This window comes from Chlorocebus sabaeus, chromosome 10 (genome assembly GCF_047675955.1).
Source record: "Chlorocebus sabaeus isolate Y175 chromosome 10, mChlSab1.0.hap1, whole genome shotgun sequence".
Taxonomy (NCBI): domain Eukaryota; kingdom Metazoa; phylum Chordata; class Mammalia; order Primates; family Cercopithecidae; genus Chlorocebus; species Chlorocebus sabaeus.
This window is the reverse complement of record NC_132913.1, coordinates 12,587,252-12,606,458: the sequence shown is the minus strand read 5'-3', so window position 1 is coordinate 12,606,458 and position 19,207 is coordinate 12,587,252. Positions and strand designations below refer to the sequence as shown.

At 46.0% G+C, this 19,207-nt stretch overlaps 1 protein-coding gene across 1 annotated transcript in view; it reads left to right on the top strand.

The window, feature by feature from the left end:
- MARCO (macrophage receptor with collagenous structure) overlaps positions 1 to 19,207 on the top strand; it is a 61,047-nt gene that overhangs the window by 24,322 nt on the left and 17,518 nt on the right. The window contains exons 2-6 of the mRNA XM_007964737.3: positions 9,742 to 9,843; positions 10,692 to 10,916; positions 12,069 to 12,104; positions 16,101 to 16,208; positions 16,289 to 16,333. Of these exons, the coding sequence (XP_007962928.3) occupies positions 9,742 to 9,843; positions 10,692 to 10,916; positions 12,069 to 12,104; positions 16,101 to 16,208; positions 16,289 to 16,333 (516 nt within the window). The remainder of the gene's footprint in view (positions 1 to 9,741; positions 9,844 to 10,691; positions 10,917 to 12,068; positions 12,105 to 16,100; positions 16,209 to 16,288; positions 16,334 to 19,207) is intronic.

The following is a 19,207-nucleotide window of genomic DNA, read 5'->3' as shown; positions in this document are numbered from 1 at the left end:
GCCTTTTCTGCATCTGTTGAGATAATCATGTGGTTTTTGTCTTTGGTTCTGTTTATATGATGGATTACATTTATTGATTTGCATATATTGAACCAGCCTTGCATCCCAGGGATTAAGTCAACTTGATCGTGGTGGATAAGCTTTTTGATGTGCTGCTGGATTCGGTTTGCCAATATTTTATTGAGGATTTTTGCACTGATGTTCATCAGGCATATTGGTCTAAAATTCTCTTTTTTTGTTGTATCTCTGTCAGGCTTTGGTATCAGGATGATGTTGCCCTCATATAATGATTAGGGAGGATTCCCTCTTTTTCTATTGATTGACATAGTTTCAGAAGGAATGGTACCAGCTCCTCTTTGTACCTCTGGTAGAATTCACCTGTGAATCTGTCTCGTCCTGGACTTTTTTTGGTTGGTAGGCTATTAATTATTGCCTCAATTTCAGAACCTGTTATTGGTCTATTCAGGGATTCAACTTCTTCCTGGTTTAGTTTTGGGAGGGTGTATATGTCCAGGAATTTATCCATTTCTTCTAGATATTCTAATTCATTTGCATAGAGGTGTTTATAGTATTCTTTGATGGTAGTTTGTATTTCTGTGGGATCTGTGGTGATATCCCCTTTATCATTTTTTATTGCATCTATTTGATCCTTCTCTCTTTTCTTTATTAATCTTGCTAGTGGTTTATCAATTTTGTTGATCTTTTCAAAAAACCAGCCCTGGATTCGCTGATTTTTTGAAGGGATTTTGTGTCTCTATCTCCTTCAGTTCTGCTCTGATCTTAGTTATTTTTTGCCTTCTGCTAGCTTTTGAATGTGTTTGCTCTTGCTTCTCTAGTTCTTTTACTTGTGGTATTAGGATGTCAATTTTGATCTTTCCTGCTTTCTCTTGTGGGCATTTAGTGCTATAAATTTCCCTCTACATACTGCTTTAAATGTGTCCAAGAGATTCTGGTATGTTGTGTCTTTGTTCTCATTGGTTTCAAAGAACATCTTTATTTCTGCCTTCATTTCATTATGTACCCAGTAGTCATTCAGGAGCAGGTTGTTCAGTTTCCATGTAGTTGAACTGTTTTGAGTGAGTTTCTTAATCCTGGGTTCTAGTTTGATCGCATTGTTGTCTGAGAGACAGTTTGTTATAATTTCTGTTCTTTTACATTTGCTGAGTAGTGCTTTACTTCCAAGTATGTGGTCAATTTTGGAATAAGTGCAATGGGGTGTTGAGAAGAATGTATATTCTGTTGATTTGGGGTGGAGAGTTCTATAGATGTCTATTAGGTCCATTTGGTGCAGAGCTGAGTTCAATTCCTGGATATCCTTGTTAACTTTCTGTCTCGCTGATCTGTCTAATGTTGACAGTGGGGTGTTAAAGTATCCCATTATTATTGTGCGGGACTCCAAGTCTCTTTGTAGGTCTCTAAGGACTTGCTTTATGAATCTGGGTGCTCCTGTATTGGGTGCATATGTATCTAGGATAGTTACCTCTTCTTATTGAATTGATCCCTTTACCATTATGCAATGGCCTATTTTGTCTCTTTTGATCTTTGTTTGTTTAAAGTCTGTTTTATCAGAGACTAGGATTGCAACCCCTGCTTTTTTTTTTTTTTTTTTTTTTGGTTTTCCATTTGCTTGGTAGGTCTTCCTCCATCCCTTTATTTTGAGTTTATGTGTGTCTCTGCATGTGAGATGGGTCTCCTGAATATAGTACACTGATGGGTCTTGACTCTTTATCAGATTTGCCAGTCTGTGTCTTTTAATTGCAACATTCAGCCCATTTACATTTAAGGTTAATATTGTTATGTGTGAACTTGATCCAGTCATTATGATGTAGCTGGTTATTTTGCTTCTTAGTTGATGCAGTTTCTTCTTAGCATCAATGGTCTTTACAATTTGGTATGTTTTTGCAGTGGCTGGTACCGGTTGTTCCTTTCCATGTTTAGTGCCTCTTTCAGGAGCTCTTGTAAGGCAGGCCTGGTGGTGACAAAATTTCTCTGCATTTGTTTGTCTGTAAAGGATTTCATTTCTCCTTCACTTATGAAGCTTAATTTGGCTAGATATGAAATTCTGGGTTGAAAATTTTTTTCTTTAAGAATGTTCAATATTGGCTCCCACTCTCTTCTGGCTTATAGAGTTTCTGCTGAGAGATCCGCTGTTAGTCTGATGGGCTTCCCTTTGTGGGTAACCCGCCCTTTCTCTCTGACTGTCCTTAACATTTTTTCCTTCATTTCAACATTGGTGAATCTGACAATTACGTGTCTTGGGGTTGCTCTTCTCGAGGAGTATCTTTCTGGCATTCTTTGTATTTCCTGAATTTGAATATTGGCCTGCCTTGTTGGTTGGGGAAGTTCTCCAGGATAATATCCTGAAGAGTGTTTTCCAAGTTGGTTCCATTCTCCCCATCACTTTCAGGTACACCAATCAGATGTATATTTGGTCTTTTCACATAGTCCCATATTTCTTATTCATTTCTTTTTACTCTTTTTTCTCTAAACTTCTCTTCTCACTTCATTTCATTCATTTGATCTTCAATCACTGATACCCTTTCTTCCACTTGATCAGATCGGGTACTGAAGCTTCTGCATGCGTCATGTAGATCTCATGCTATGGTTTTCTGCTCCATCAGGTCATTTAAGGACTTCTGTACACAGTTTCTTCTAGTTAGCCATTTGTTCAATCTTTTATCAAGGTTTTTAGCTTCTTTGCAATGGGTTCAAACATCCTCTTTTAGCTCAGAGAAATTTGTTATTACTGATTATCTGAAGCCTTCTTCTCTCAACTCATCAAAGTCATTCTCTGTCTAGCTTTGTTCCATTGCTGACGAGAAGCTGTGTTCCTTCAGAGTAGAAGAGGTGCTCTGATTTTTAGAATTTTCAGTTTTTCTCCTCTAGTTTCTCCCTATCTTTGTGGTTTTATCTACCTCTGGTCTTTGATGATGGTGATGTACAGATGGGGTTTTGGTGTGAATGTCTTTTCTGTTTGTTAGTTTTCCTTCTAACAGTCAGGACCCTCAGCTGCAGGTCTGTTGGAGTTTGCTGGAGGTCCACTTCAGACCCTGTTTGCCTGGGTATCACCAGCGGAGGCTGCAGAACAGCAAATATTGCAGAACGGCATATGTTGTTGCCTGATCCTTCCTCTGGAAGCTTCGTTTCAGAGGGGCACCCAGCTGTATGAGGTGTCAGTCAGCCCCTGCTGGGGGCTGTTTCCCAGTTAGGCTACTCGGGGGTCAGGGACCCACTTGAGGAGGCAGTATGTCCATTCTCAGATCTCAAACTCAATGCTGGGAGAACCACTAGTCTCTTTAAAGCTGTCAGACTGAGATGTTTAAGTCTGCAGAAGTTTCTGCTGCCTTTTGTTCAGCTATGCCCTGCCCCTAGAGGTGGAGTCTACAGAGGCAGGCAGGCCTCCTTGAGTTGTGGTGGGCTCCACCCAGTTCGAGATTCCCGGCCACTTTGTTTACCTACTCAAGCTTCAGCAATGGCGGACACCCCTCCCCTAGCCTCGCTGCCACCTTGCAGTTCAATCTCAGACTGCTGTGCTAGCAGTGAGTGAGGCTCCGTGGGCATGGGACCCTCCAAGCCAGACATGGGATATAATCTCCTGGCTTGCTGTTTGCTAAGGCCGTTGGAAAAGCACAGTATTAGGGTAGGAGTGTCCCGATTTTGCAGGTACCATCTGTCACAGCTTTCCTTTTCTAGGAAAGGGAATTCCCCGACCCCTTGCCCTTCCTGGGTGAGGTGATGCCCTGCCCTGCTCAGTGGGCTGCACCCACTGTCTGACAAGCCCCAGTGAGATGAACCCAGTACCTCAGTTGGAAATGCAGAAATCACCTGTCATCTGCATTGCTCACGCTGGGAGCTGCAGACTGGAGCTGTTCCTATTCAGCCATCTTGAAACCTCTCCGAAACTTCATTTCTAGCTTAAAAAATTTTTTTGAGACTTTCTTGATGACCCATGCATTTTATAGAAGTCCTTTTTTAAATGTTCCCAATGTTTGGAGATTTTCCTGTTGCCTATCCATTGTTGATTTTTATTTTTATTGCATTATTGCCAAATAACATATTCTGTATGTTTTTTTTTCATTTTGTTGAAATTTGTTTTATGACCTAGGATATGGTCTATTTTGGCGAGTGTTCCATGTATGCTTGAAAAGGATGTACATTCTGCTGTTGCTACCTGGAGTATTCTATGTGTTCATTAGATACTATCAGTTAGTCGTGGTAGTGTTTAGTTCTTCTGTAACTTTGCAGAGTTTCTATCAATTTCTGAAAGTGGGTGTTAAAGTCTCAATTACAATTGTGTATTTTCTATTTCTTTTTTCAGTTAAATCAGTTTTTGCTTTATGTATTTGGAGGTTCTATTGTTTGATTTCTTATTTATAGCACATAGTTGGATCATGTTTTTAAATATAGTTTGGCAAGATCTGTCCTCTGATTTAGACCATTTATACCAAAAGTAATTATTGATATGTCAGGGCTTAAATTGGCCATCTTATTGTGTGTTATTTTTTCTTTGTTTCCCATTCATATATTTCTCTTTTCTTGCCTTCCTGTGGATTATTTGAACAAGTTTTAGAATTCCACTTTGATTTATTTATAGTGTTTTTTATTGAATAGTTTTCTTAATGGTTTCTCTACTTATTGCAATATATATATGTATATGTGGAACTTATCACAGCCTGACTATTGCAATATATGTACAGAACATATCAACATTTGACCATTTTGAGTCAAGTGTAGAAATCTTACTTTCATTTATGTTCTTTAGCCTTCTCCACTTTTTAAATGTAATTGTCATATTTCCATTATATTCACTGAATACCATATCAGGTGATATAATTTTTGTGTTAAAAATCTAATGTGATTGTTAAAACTCATGAGGAGAAGGATGGTGTAGTATATATCCCTATTTTTACTCATTCTATTATTGTCTTTCTTTTTTGAAATTCTAGTCTACTATATCATTTCCTTTCTGTTAGAGGAACTTCCTCTAATCATTCTTTAAAGTTAGTTCTCCCACAAAAGATTCTCTTCATTTCTCTTCCTCTGAGAGTGTCTTTATTTCTTGTCCATTCCTGAAGCATATTTTTATGGGCAATAGAATTCCTGGTTGACAATTCTTTTTTTTTCAGAACACAAAATAAGCAGCACCTCTTACATCTGGTCTCCATAGTTTCTGATGAGAAATTTTCTGTCATTCAAATTGGTATTCCTGGCCAGGCACCACGGCTCATGCCTATAATCCCAGCGTTTTAGGAGGCTGAGGCAGGCAGATCTCTTGAGGTCAGGAATTCGAGACCAGCCTGGACATCATAGTGAAACACCGTCTCTACTAAAAATGTAAAAATTAGCCAGACGTGGTGGTGTGCACCTGTAATCACAACTACTTGGGAGGCTGAGGCACTAGAATCATTTGAACCTGGGAGATGGAAGTTGAAGTGAGCAGACTTCATGCCACTGTACTCCAGCCTGGGTGACAGAGTGAGATATCATCTCAAAAGAAAAAAAAAAAAAAAGGTATTCCTTTATAAGCAATGTACCATTTGTCTCTGGCTGCTTTCTAGATTTTTCTTTTTCTTTAGATGTTTAATTTTCTCTGCCTTTTTATATTTTCAATTTTTTAATTATGATGTGTCTTGATATGGATTTCTTTGAGTTTATCATGTTTGGGATTTTTACAGTTTCTTTAATCTGTAGGTTTAGATCTTCCACAAAATTCAGGAAATTTTTAGCCATTATTTGCTTAAATATTTTTAAAGCCTCACACTTTTTCTAGGAATTGAATGATATGAATTGTAGGTGTTTTGTTACTAGCCCACAGGTCTCTGAAGCTCTGTTCACGTTTTTTTGTTTGTTTGTTTTCCCAGCTGACTTTCTCTGTTTTTCAGATGTGTAATTTCTCTTGTTCTATCATTGAGTTCACTGATTCTTTCCTCTGTCACATCTATTACACTATTCAGCTCATCTACTGAGTCTTTTTTCTTTAATTGGTATTTTTTAGTTCAATCGTTTCCATTCAGTCCTTTTTTTATTGTTATACTTTTTTGGTGAGCTTTTAAAAAATTTGTTTCAAGAATAGTTTTAATTGCTCACTAAGCCATTTTGTTACAGCTGCTTTAAAATTCCTGTGGAATAGTTTTAACATCTGTGTCATCTCAATGCTGGTATCTCTTGATTGTCTCCTCTCATCTGAGTTGTGATTTCCTCTATTCTTGGTATGATGGGTGATTTTCCATTATATAATAGATGTTTTGTATAGTATGTTGGGAGATTCTGGGTCCTATTTAAAACTTCTATTTTAGTAGACAGTCACATAGTCACACAGTTTAGGTTTATTAGGTAGGTTCTGGCTGACTTGTGTGGGCTACGGTACAATGACAATTTAGTTTTCAGAGCCCTGTCAGTGTTATTCTGGTCCACTTTGTTTACCTGGTGCCATTAGTGTTCTTGCTCGTCCCCTGCTGGTCTTTCCTGCAGGGCAGAAGGCACGTTCCAGTACTGCCTGGTGCTGTCAGGTAGGAAGTGAGATACATCAGGCCCAAAGGGAAGACATCACTTCTCTGGGTCTGCTCACCAGGCAGCCCAGTGCTAGCGTAGAGTGGGGACTCTTGCTCAATGTCCACTAGTGTTATAGTATAGGAGGAGGACACCCTACCAGCACTACCTGCTACCCCAGGAGGTGGCGGACCTGGAAAGACTAGAATTTGTGTGCAGCCTTTTTTTCTTCATTGGGATCTTTTGCATACTTGAAACATTATTTTTATTTCCCTTTGGAGCCACGTTTTCATTGTGGGTCAGACAACAGAGCTGTCAAATATCTGAAACCTGCTTGCCTAAAATCCTTTCCCATACTCACCAAGGTTTACTCCAGGGAAGCCCATTCTTATTTACTAGAGGCTGCTTTTATCCTCTCATGTCAAGCAGCTCTTCCTTTTTGGTCAAACCTGATCCAGAATAGATGTTTTCTTTATAGTTTCTTCTACCCTCTAAGAGATGAAATGAACAGTGTAGAGGCTAAAGGCTTCATCAGACTCTCCTTTTGTACAGAGTGAGTTAGACAGGCCTACAGGCTCGACGTTCCCAGTTTCTAAAATACTTTGCCTCTATGCCAGGTGATAGCTCTGAATTTTAAAAGCATTCTGGGCCTGGATAGCTATCCATGAACTACTGTCACAGCATTACCATACCTCATTTTTTCTCATTGTGTCCTTACTCACATGCCTTCCACCATGCTCTGACCATATGGTTTTAAAATATCTGTATTTTTCATGGTTGCTTCAACCTCCGACACCTATATTACCTGCGTCTCTGAAGCACAGTTTACCTTTCCATTCCCATGGTGTTATGTTTCATAAAATTTAGAGCTGTCCAAAAACAATGCTGTCCATGACACTGTATTTGCCGATTTGCCACCCACCACCTTGTGTTAAATGTGAGGCTCCCTTCGTGTGTTACTCATCTTCATCATGATGGTTGCATGAATACTCAAGGCCCTGAGTTGCATTCCTGATGTTCTTTCAACACTTCTAAACTCTGCACATGTTCAGCACCCAAACCTCTGCAGCCACTCATTCATTCATCTATTCAGTCATCGTCTTCCCAGCATATTGTGCGCCAGATACCATATTGGTGCTGGAATACAGCTCAAAGAGCTTCCAGGCCATTTGGAGAGACAGAGATATAAACATGCACAATCCAGGGTGATCAGTGCTACGGAAGAGAGAAACGGAGTGATGTGGGAGAGCCAAGAGGGGTTCCACCCAGCCCAGAGGAACCAGAGAAGGTGTCCTGAAACAGGAAGGGCTCTACTGAACTTCCAAAGGATGAGCAGAAATTAGTCTTGTGAAATAGAAGGAGGAGAGCCAGTATAAAGAGGACATACATTGCCCCAAGTCAGAAAAATGCCACCAATTGTCATCTGGCCTGGCCATTAGTCAGGACCCATGTGGTGGTGTGACATGGAAGTGCAGCCACAGGAGAGCTGGCCAGAGGGGCTTCAGGTGCCAGGTCGGGAGCAGTGAGCCCCCACTGACGGGCTGACAGCAGAGAATGACTTGGCCAGGTTATGTGTTGTGGGGCTTACTCAGGCTGCTGTGTGAGCCTGGATTCTAGGGGGCAGGGTGCAGAGGAGACGGGACACTCCATACTAAACTGAGTATAATCGAGTACCGCTAGCTAAAGAACCAGCCCACCAACAAAACCACTCCTCTCTATGCTGCCAGAGCTACCTCTAGACCATTGTTCATCTGGGCAATTCTCAAGCAGGGCTTCCTGCTGTTCAGGGGTTGGAAGGAATATCAGCAGGGTAAACACAGGAGCTGCAGGTGATAGGAGAAGATCTGGGGTTTAAGTACATCTGTCACAATAGTTAAAACCCACCTGTCCCTATCACAGAAGCAAACATGGTTGGGCACACATCCCCTTGGGCTGCTTAATTATAATCTCTTTCCCTTTCAGATGTGCCCTTGGGGCCCATTTCAACTGGATATAACCCCTTTCCTAGGGGCAGTGGTCTGTGCTGGCTAGTGAGGCAAGCTCAGGCCTTGGAGTGAGACCAACCTGGGGTCACATGCCTGCTGTGTCACCTGCCACCTTAACTTTTTAACCCCAGCTCTCCCCTCTGTAAAGGAGCGTAACCATGCCTACCTTGCAGGGTGCTGCAATGGTTAGAGACGATGTTTTTAAATGCCTGGTGTGGAAGAGGTGCTCATTTAATGTGAGTGGTAGGAGCTGCAGGGCCTTCTGCAGTCTGGGGTCCTCCCTTTAATACGCCTAAACAAGACAGAGTAACAGCTGACAAAAGGCTAGAGTCAGGACTTCCAGGCAAGAATTATTATAGCCTCTTTTGTAATGTCACAAACCACAAACTGGAAACAGCTCATCAGAAGGGAAATATTAGCATGAACTGTGGCTTTTGTCTCTAAGGAATATTAGGCAGCTAATCTCTCTCTACAAAGAAAACTAGGAAAATGTCCATGAAAATCTTTCATTGTGAAAAGCAATGTGTGGTATTTTATGTTCTATGATAGCGTTTGTAAGATTAAAAGAAAAAAAGGCTGTCTCAGACTATATGGGTTTGTAGGATTTCTGAGCAGGAGGGATGGGAGGAAGACCATACCCCAGAGTGCTAATAGAGCTTATCTCATTGGGTTAGGACCTTAGGGGGTTGAGGGATGATTATTAACCCTTGTCATGCCCTGTACATTATTTGATAAAATACATCAAGCATGTTTTGCTTTTATAATTTACAAATCTTAAGAAAAAAAAAAAAGACCTAGACATGAATTCCAGATCTGCTTCTTATATCCTAATAAGTTATTTAATTTCTCCAAGCCTCACTACTTGTTTGCTAAGTGAGAACTACCCTCCTCCTCCCAGAGTTTTGAAATTTAAACACATTAATTCATAATTTATTCCACAAATATAGATTGAGAACCCAGCAGGGCCAGGCACCATGCTGGGGCTTCAGTGGTGAACAAGGTTGATATAACACCTTTTCCAGCAAATGATATATGCCACAGATGTTTGTTTGCCCAGCCACACAGATGAGTGACCAACAGTGGCAATTTTTGCTTTGTGGCGAGAAGGAGGATCGGGGGATGATTTGGGGCTCATGAGCTTTTGGTGTCTTTCCTAGCTGACCTCACAGGGTGCCCCCTGCTCACATGGAGTAGGGCCTAAAGCAGGCAGGGACTCCCTGTGCTGTGCTCCCTGCAGCAGCCACCTTCTGCCTGGCTTGTGTTTCAGATCCAAAGCCCAAGAGGAGAAATGGGGTGAACTTCTCCCTGGCTGTGGTGGTCATCTACCTGATCCTGCTCACCGCTGGTGCTGGGCTGCTAGTGGTCCAAGGTAAAGCAGGCTTGGTCCTGTGTAGTCCCTCCTGGAGGAGAGAGGTGACCCAGCTGGGTCCCTCAGATGAAGGGCTCAGGTTGAGTGGAGAGCCTTGAGCCACTGCTCCCATCCGCTGGGAGAGAGTCTCAGCCCCTGGCAGCCACAGTGATGAGAGAAGCAAAGAAGGTAGTGTATGTCGTGTGTATGTGTGCATAAGAGAGGGAGAGAGAGACATCGAGAATGCACTTGGGAGCCTATGTGTCTAAGCAGTGAAAGACACAATAATTTCACACGGGGTATGCCACACATGTCTGGCATCTAAGACTCCCAGCCTCTGAGTGGGAAGGGCTTTGCTGATCCAAGTGTCCATTTGAACATGATTTTACTTTTGAAGTATTCCCAATCTAAAGGTTAGAATCATGAAGCAATTCCATGAGCAGACACCGAAGTCACTCAAGAATGCTGAATGCAAAGTTGTCATAAACACATCATGTGTATATTAAGATCACACACGAATGCTGCTTGCACTATTTAGGTCAGACCAGCATGTTAGCTGTCATGCGTCCACACCCAGAGCATGCAGGAAGGCCTTAACTGCCTGAAGGTTGGAGATTGATTATGGATGCAGTAGGCACAGCTTTAGGCCATGCAGAAATGTTTTGTGGTTGTGCAATATCATGCCTGCATGTGGAGCGCACGTGGTCAAGATGTAGAAAAGGTTCTGTGCTTACGCTAGGTCTGACAGCACGTGGAATTTGTGTTTACAAATTCAGGGCCCGTAGAAGTTATGCACACATGGCACAAGAATGTCAGGGATATGCTCAAATGCCTCAGTCCCTAAAAGAATGCTGTGGGGTGGGGCCCAGTTCTGAATCTGCAGGAGCGGCTCCGGGTCCTGGAGATGTATCTCCTCAATGACACTCTGTCGGCTGAGGACAGCCTGCCCTTCTCCTTGTTGCGGTCAACACACGCTGGAGAACGCCTGGCTCAGGGTGCATCGAGGCTGCAAGGCCTGCAGTCCCAACTCACCTGGGTCCGTGTCAGCCACGAGCACTTGCTGCAGCGGGTAGACAACTTCACTCAGAACCCAGGTTTGGCCTCCTCCCCTCTGGGTTGGGACTTCTCAACAGAGGTCCGGGAGACAGCCGGATCAGGAACCAGGAAATTAAGGGCCCTATCCAAGCAAAGTGTGACCTCCAAGAGCCAGGGACTTACAGCAACAAGCTCAATGCCAAGTCTGAACCCAGAGTCCCCAGATGGATCCAGAATGTCTAGGAGGGAGGGTAAAACACAGAGCTTGGGGTGGTTCTCTGGACCACTCGTCCACAGCTGACTTACATTGACATGAGTTTGGGGAGAGAGCAACTCAAGCAACCAAACTAGTTCAGACAATATGGGGACTTTGGAGGGAGGAGGACAACCGGACCTGCTGGGGGAAACATGGTGACTTGGGTGGTAGGACTGCAGGCTGGGGAAAACTGAGCCAAGGGTGAAAACCCCAGGGGTGCCCCTTCCCTCGTTGCTTTCAGGGCCTTGCGGCTTCACCCTCTCCTCTCTCAGGCTGCCCCAAAATGGGAAGAGCCTCGCCCTCAGACAGTTTGGGCAAAACCAGCTGATAGGTGTGGCCCAACTGTTGTAGGGTTTACCCTGTGACACAGAGCTCCGGCCCCAGCAGGGTTCCTTGTTCTGGGCCCCATGTGAGCTGAGGCTTAGGAGGGTGATCCCATGGCTGGGTCCTGTGACCAAGGGGTACGCCCAGCACAGACCCAGGAGGCAAATCCCTCCAGAGGAGCCTCCCTGGGAGCAAAGATGAAGGCTGAGTGGGGGTGTGAAGAGGAGTAATAGCTGTGGGCAGATGGATGGAGTCCAGGTTCAGACACTCAGACACCATGGGAGTGTCTCTTCCTTGAAATGTGAAGGAGCTCATTTTGACCAACACGAAGGGGTTCTACCTCCTCAGGCTGGTTTGAAGCAACCTCCTTTCCCCACCTCCAAGGCTCCCAGGGATCTACAGGTCTCAGGGTGCAGTCCACTAGTTACAGCTAAGCATCTGGCTCTTTCCAAGGACTCTTTCCCAAAAAACAGCCAGGTGTTTGGCTCCTGTTGTCCAAACCCCCACAGTCTGTTGGGAGTCTCACATGGGAGGGCTCACCCTCCCTCTGCAGAGCCTGGGCACTCTCAGTTGGGGCTAGGGCTAAGGGTGCCGCACAGCTCAGCCGTAGCTCACTCTCCTTCCCTTGCAGGGATGTTTGGAATCAAAGGTGAACAAGGCCCTCCAGGTAGGTTCATTTCCACTGACACCCACCCTGCTCTTTCCACAAAACCTCCCCAGAAGGTCCCCTTGGCCTCTGCCATTCTGGGTCGGGACATCTGACCCCAGCTTACCTTCCCCTGTCCCCACAGCCTCCTTTGTCTTCAGTTGAGTCTCCTCTCTGTTCCCGGACCTTAATTGAACTCCCAGCCCCTGGGCTATCATCCCCCTCCTTACTTAAAGTGGCTTCCTCTCTCCACCCCACCCTTCCAAATCTAGCTACCTTCCCAGGCCAGGCCAGGCAGCATTCCAGCTGCCAGGGCAGCCTCTCTCCTGGTCTCCCATAAGCACTCCTTCCAGGTGACTCTTACCTACCACATACATAGCACTTCCCACCAGAGGTGCTGTGCTCATTTCCATGGTGTCTGACTCCTCTCTCCTACAGGGCAGTAATGATGGGAGGCAGGTGTCATGGAGGCACAGGCTGTGCAGTTAGGCCGACTTGAGTTCTAATCCTGGGTCTGGGGCTTACTGGCTGTATGACACTGGGTCAGTTGCTTAAGTTTTCTGGAGCCTCAGCCACTCACCTGTGTAGGAAGTAGTGGAGGTAATCTGACTTGCCTCACGGAGTTGCTATAGGACTCAAGCGAGATGCTGTGCAAAAGCTGTCTGACAATGGCATGTGCTCTCTGAGGACAAGGCTATGGCTTGTTTGCCTTTTCTTCCCTCCTCAACCCACATGTGTTGTGTTGCACACACGCTTCACTCACAGCCCTGTTCCATTTCATCAGCTGAGTGGTTGAAATTTCCCCCTGAGGATAAATATACATGCCATTTTCGGAACAGAATCCTTTGGTCCCATAATATTTCAAGGATGGCCCAGATCACACTATTGACCAGGGAGGGTTTTGAGGTAGCCTTGCAAAATGATGGAAGCAGGGACTTGGGAGACTGGTGGACCTACAGAAAATCCTGGATCTGTCCCTGTAAACTGGGTGGCCTTGAGCAAATCACCTAACGTTTCTGAGCTCTATGTCCTCCCCTATAAGATGGAGATAATGGTAGGACCTCCTAGGATTAGTGTCAGGATAAAACAATAAATGTAAACCTCTTAGTCGAGTGTCCAGCAGAGAGCAAGTACTCAATGATGTTCTTGTCTTCGTCATTATTATGACTATTATTTGCTATTGTTATTATGGTTGTTATTCTGTTATTCTTGAGAAGACTAAATGCTAACGCTAGGAGAGCCTCCAGCCTGATGAATGCTGGCTCCTCTCCTTCAAGGAGGGGCAGTTTCAACAATTTCAATTGCTTTTGTTGACAGAATCAATGCTTAAACTTCTTCTCAACCCAATGGGTTCAGTATAACCTTCAAAATCTGCCTGTCACCCACCCTAGGCACAGTGCTGCCCACCTCATCCCAGAGCACAGAACATGGGCTCCCTCTGGCTCTCTCTTTCTCTGTGTGAATATAGATGTGCGTACATAGAGAAAAACTCCAACTCTCTCTCTTTTCATGTCTCCCTCTCTCTCTCTCTGAATATAGATGTGTATGTACACAGAGAAAAATCTCCAACTCTGTCTGTCTCTCTGAATATACATGTATGCACATACAGAAAATCTCCAACTGTCTCTCTCTCCATGTCTCCCTCTCTCTCTCTCTCTCTCTCTGAATATAGATGTATGTACATAGAGAAAATCTCCAACTCTCACTCTCCATGTCTTTCTCAGTCTCTCTCTGTCTCTGACTTCTATCTGTAGCTCTCTTCCCACTCTTTCTTTTTGTGCCCAGAAACCAGAGACAGGAAACTTCTTCCAGCAGCTGGGGCTATAGAGTTCTCGGCTCCTCCTCAGGCACCACGTGCCTCTCCAGATTCCCCGCCCATCGCCCTTTCCCACCCAGGGAGGCTGTGTTCTCTCCCCTTCCCCATGGCTTGCCTTGCCTGGTCAGGGCTCCCAGGAGGTTCCTTGGCTGAAAAGGTCCCAGTGACAAATAGGTGGGCAGGGGAGGAGGGCTGGGGGTGGAACCCAGAAGTCACGGTCTTGCTGGAGGCAGCTGCCTGTGGAACTGCCTTCCCATGCAGGTTGCCTGGAACACAGTCAGGGGAACTGCTCCTCAGCCAAGCTTCAGGGAAGAGGATTGCAAAACCCACCTGTCTCTCTGTTTCTCTCCCCTATCAATCCTGGACTTCTTTCCTTCCTCCTAACAAATATCTATTGAAAGTTTCATGAGGATGAGAAGTCACCATAGGCATTGGGGATCCAGACAGGAAGAAGACAGACGAGGCCCCGCCCTCGTGAGCCTTCCTGTTTAGGAGGCAACCAATTTGGAGCCTGATGCAGTCACAGCCCTGGCCACTGCTCTGAAAGGATGGGGCAGCTCCCTGGGTAAGAAGGCAGAGAGCTAGACTGAACTGCCTGCAGGCAAGGCAGAGAGAGCCATATGTGCAAGGCCCTTGGGTCAGGACGGAGCTTAGTGAGTCAAAGACCACAGAGAAAGAAGGTTCCTGTGTCTGAAGCACAAGAGCAACAGGATGGTGCAGGGAGATGAGGCTACGGAGGGGCAAGGATGAGGTAGGCCCTGAGGGCGCCCTTAGATAAGCACAAGCACTTTGCTTTAGGGTTTGTTGACTGCTCACACTAACCCCAAGCAACTGTTGGGGTTCAGAGGCACATCGACTCACTCAAGATGATGCAGACAGGTTTGGAGAAGCTGAATTAGAGTCCTGAGCCTGAGCCCTATCCCTATCCCTGCCCCCAGGGGACCAGGCCACCACAGTGGAGCCAGAACAGCTTGCACTGCTCTTCCTGAGAAGGGATGGTAGAGATTCTGACACTAATGGGCACAGGATCCTAGGAGCTTACCCTGAAAATCGCCTTCTAGCCTGGGAGTAGTGGGGCACTTTCCCTCAGAAGTGCCAGAGGCAGAAACCTCTAGCTTTGATCACCCAGGAGGAGGGACAGCTCTGCAGGGGAGGGGTCTTATCTCTGGCATCGTGGGGTCTCTGAGGTTCTTGTCCCTTCCCTTTGGCCAACAGTAAGAGCCCCTTTCACTGGGTTTCTTCCATGTGTCATGGCCTCTGTTGTCCTCCCGAAGACCCTGTAGGGTGGATGTGCTATTCTCATGTACAGAGCAAGAAACCAGGGCTAGGCCAAGTGAAGACCCCTATCCAGGTCATGCCACCATCAGTGGAAGCAGATGTCAAACCCTGAAATGATTCTCTCTCTAGAGACACATCCAAAAGGGATCCCTTGCTGAAGTGAGAGGTTCTAGTCACCAGTTGGAACTCCATCCTTCCAGCCTTGTATATATAAAATGATAGGACATATGGATCCCACACATTGGATGGGATTCTACTTTGAAATAGAAAGCACATCACATGCTTCACCGCCACAGTGGCTTGGCAATTGTGCAGGCTTTGCCCTGGGGAGACCTGGAATCTGTGGTCACACTCTAGAGGTGAGATCTCAGGCAAGACCTGGGCATCTCAGAACATCACTGCCCACCTTGGCGATGGGGATGAGGAGCCCTGTATGCCCCCTCTGGTTGTTGTGAGATTCTAGTGAAACTCCATCTGCAAGGTGGTCCTTGGAAATGGTAGAGAATCATGTGAGTTCTAGAAATTATAGGTTCCACTTATCCAGAGCTTGCCTTGTATGTTTTCCATGATTGTCCCCATATGGTAACCTCAGGACATCCATGTGTAACTAGTACACTAATTCCGTCTCACTGATGAGGGAGCTGAGACTCAAAACGATAATGTAACTTGCAGAAGGTCACCCAGCTAAAGGGGCAGTGCTAATACCTGCCCCCAGGACAGTTTGACTCAGTGTCTCTCTTTTGCTTTCTAGGCCATGGGTTTCTTGCAGGAGGAACTCTGTCTTCTTTCCTTCTTTCCACACAGTTGGCTCATCTCCATGCTCAGTGAACATTTGTTGAATGAATCACCATGTGAGTGATTGCATGGCATTGTTGCCCCATCCTGTTGGCTGACTCATTAGTGTCTCTGCTCCTCTTCCTCAGGTCTTCAAGGTCATAAGGGGGCCATGGGCATGCCTGGTGCCCCTGGCCCACCAGGGCCACCTGCTGAGAAGGGAGCCAAGGGGGCTGCGGGACAAGATGGAGCAACAGGTACAGGTCTTTTTCTGTTGACCGTTAATCAATTTCCTCCTCCTTCTTTGGCTTCACTCTGAATTCCCTTTCCCTTCCAGGCCCACCAGGACCCCAAGGCCCACCGGGAGTCAAGGGAGAGGCAGGTGAGTAGGTGCCAGTTGTGTGCCCAGAAATACACAGCAAGCTTCTCAGAGTGACTGCCGCAGGTTGCAGACTCAGCCCTCCTCCAGTGTCTGGACCTCTGAGGGGTCTGTAGGTGAACGGAGGTCAGGTGGGAGACCCCAGAGGGGCTGAGAGGCTGGGAAGCACCCTTTCTGGTGGCCAGAGTAGGGCCCTCAGGGGCGGGTATGGCTAGATGGCCTTCATCCTGGGTGGGGCTGGTGGGTGTGACTCCTACCCGCTCCTCTGTGTGAGAATGTAAGTCTGCCAGTGCCATTTCGGAAAGTTGGCCTCCTTGGTCCAACAGGAACTCTGTTGTCAGGCGCATGCACCTCCACCTTGGACTAGCTTTGTGCCCTTGGGAATGTTTCCTGATGTTCCCAAAGAAACTGAGCCTCAGTTTCTTTTTCTGTGATTGAGGATGAGAGGGCTGCAGAGGGCTGCCGGGGGCGGGGGGGATTAGAGACAATGACCCAAAGCTCGTGATTGTTCCTGGGAAAGTATTCGTTTCCATTTTTTTAGACTGTTGCCTAATTCTGCCCAGCCATCTTATTAATATAAATGGGTTCACAGGGCCCAGTCAGAGAATGGGGGACCCAGAGCTGTCCCTCCCCGGGGACAAACCCAAACATCGGTTTTCCATTCCACTGTGCTCCCATCCACCCTTCATTTAGAACCTCCATCTTGCAAATTCCCCAAGGGGTCGAGGCTGCTGGGATGTGAAGATGCAAAGACATTAAGACCTTTACTAGACAAAGGGCAGATGAGAGGATTTACAAGGGAGTTGGGAGTAAACAAAGCAGGGCTCTAAGCTGCCAGGCTGCTGAGGCAGAAAGAAAACACCACCAGTTACAAGAAAGGAAACTTTTTAGAAGGGAGAATCCTCCAGAAATTGATTTTGGGAAGGAATTTAATAGAAGGGTCCCCAAAGAGCCTATTGATCTGTGTCCAGCAGGCGGTTTTCTGAGGAGGGTTTAAGGGGGGAGGATAGGCAGCCCATAAGAAGGAAGTTTATGGTGCAGTCAGAGGTGTGCACATACATTCACACCACACACACTCACACTCATGTCTGAGGGCACATCTGTGCACATACTCGCATTCTCACACTCACGCACAAACATAATCACACTCATGCACACACATGCACTCACATACACCCATATACTCATGCACATATATGCACTCACATACACGCATATACTCATGCACATATATGCACTCATACACACGCATATACTCATGCACACCCGTGTCTGAGCACACATCTATGTGCATATTTGCATTCTTACACTTGCACAAGTACAATCACACTTGGGCACATATGCATATGCTCACACACATTCGCAGACATTCACACCCCCCATGCATACACACTCACACTCAGCCTGTGGGGGCTTGAGCAGAGCAAGCTCACTGAGAGGGGAGTGGGTCTCCCTCCATCCTCTTTCCTCTGAGAGAGAGGGATTCAGGCTAGGTGCCTGAAACTCACCAGAGTGGAACCACTGAGGCTGGCTTGAAGGAAAAGCCAGAAGCCTGAGGAGCTCAGTCATTTTCTTCAAGAAGGAATAGAGCTGGAGCCTCCCCTTGTCTTTAGGACTCTGACAGGCAGGCACATCACACAGCCCTGACAGAGGGATCAGAGCAGGACTGTGCAATCACTAGCACTAAAACCAGGCAACCCCTTCTTCAGCCCAAATCCTCTGGAACCCACATACTGAAACAGATCCACAAAGCAGGCTGTTGTGCTTCCATAGAGAGTGTGGAGTCCAGAGCCCATCTACACCTTCTGCTTGGGCCCCACTGGTGTCCTCAGGAAAACTTTTGTAATTCAGCAACTCACTTAGAGCCTCTCTATATACACCCGCCTCCTCTCACTCCTCTCATTCCCATCCTTTTCCACTTTGCCTCCTGAATCCCTCAATTTCCCCTCATACTCTTACCGTTTCTCTCCCCAACAGCACCCAGCAACCCAGGAACACCCAGCACCTCCAGTCTGTACTCCACATGCTAGCCTTGGATACCTGGGCCACATGGGCGGGAATCACCATTCTCAATTTCATTTTTGTCTTAGAGCACTAATTATGCATCTGCTGAGGACCAGGTAGTCATTACCAGCCCCACTTTACAGATGAGAAAATTGAGGTGCAGAATACATAAGTGACTTTTCCAGGGTCATCCAGTTTGGGGAGTGACAGAGCTACCATTCAAACACACTTGCCTGACTCTAAAGTCTTTCCTGCACTGCCATGCAGGACATATTCCTAGGTGCTGTTCAGGACCTTTGGGAAGAGAGCTGTCTTAGCCTGTTTTGTGTCACTATTACAGAATGCCTGAGACTGGGTAATTCACACAGAATAGAAGCTCATGATTCTGCAGGCTGGGAAGTTCAAGATTGGGCAGCTCCCTCTGGCAGCTTCTGGTGGGGGCCTTGTGTCGAGTCAAAACGTGGTGGAGAAATGGAACTAGCTCTCTTGGTAACTAATCTAGTCCCACAAGAGCAAGAACTCACTCCATCTTGCCAGATGGGATTAATCTCTTCATAAGGGATCTGCCTCTATGACCCAAACACCTTCCCACTAGGACCTGTTGCATTGAGGACCAGGCTTCCAATACACGAACTTTTGAGGGACACTTTCAAACCGTAGCAAGAGCAAACACTGCCTGGAACTGCCAGGGACTCTGCTGTTTGTGTTTGTACAATCGTGTGTGTGAGTGTGTGTGTGTGAGAGAGAGAGAGAGCGAGAGAGAGAGAGAGAGAGAGATCTCCTTTTGGGCACCTTGCCCAGCTAAGCGGATCTAGAATGTCAGCTGATTAAAGACATTTTAGACATTCTCAGACCACAGCAACTGAGCTCTTT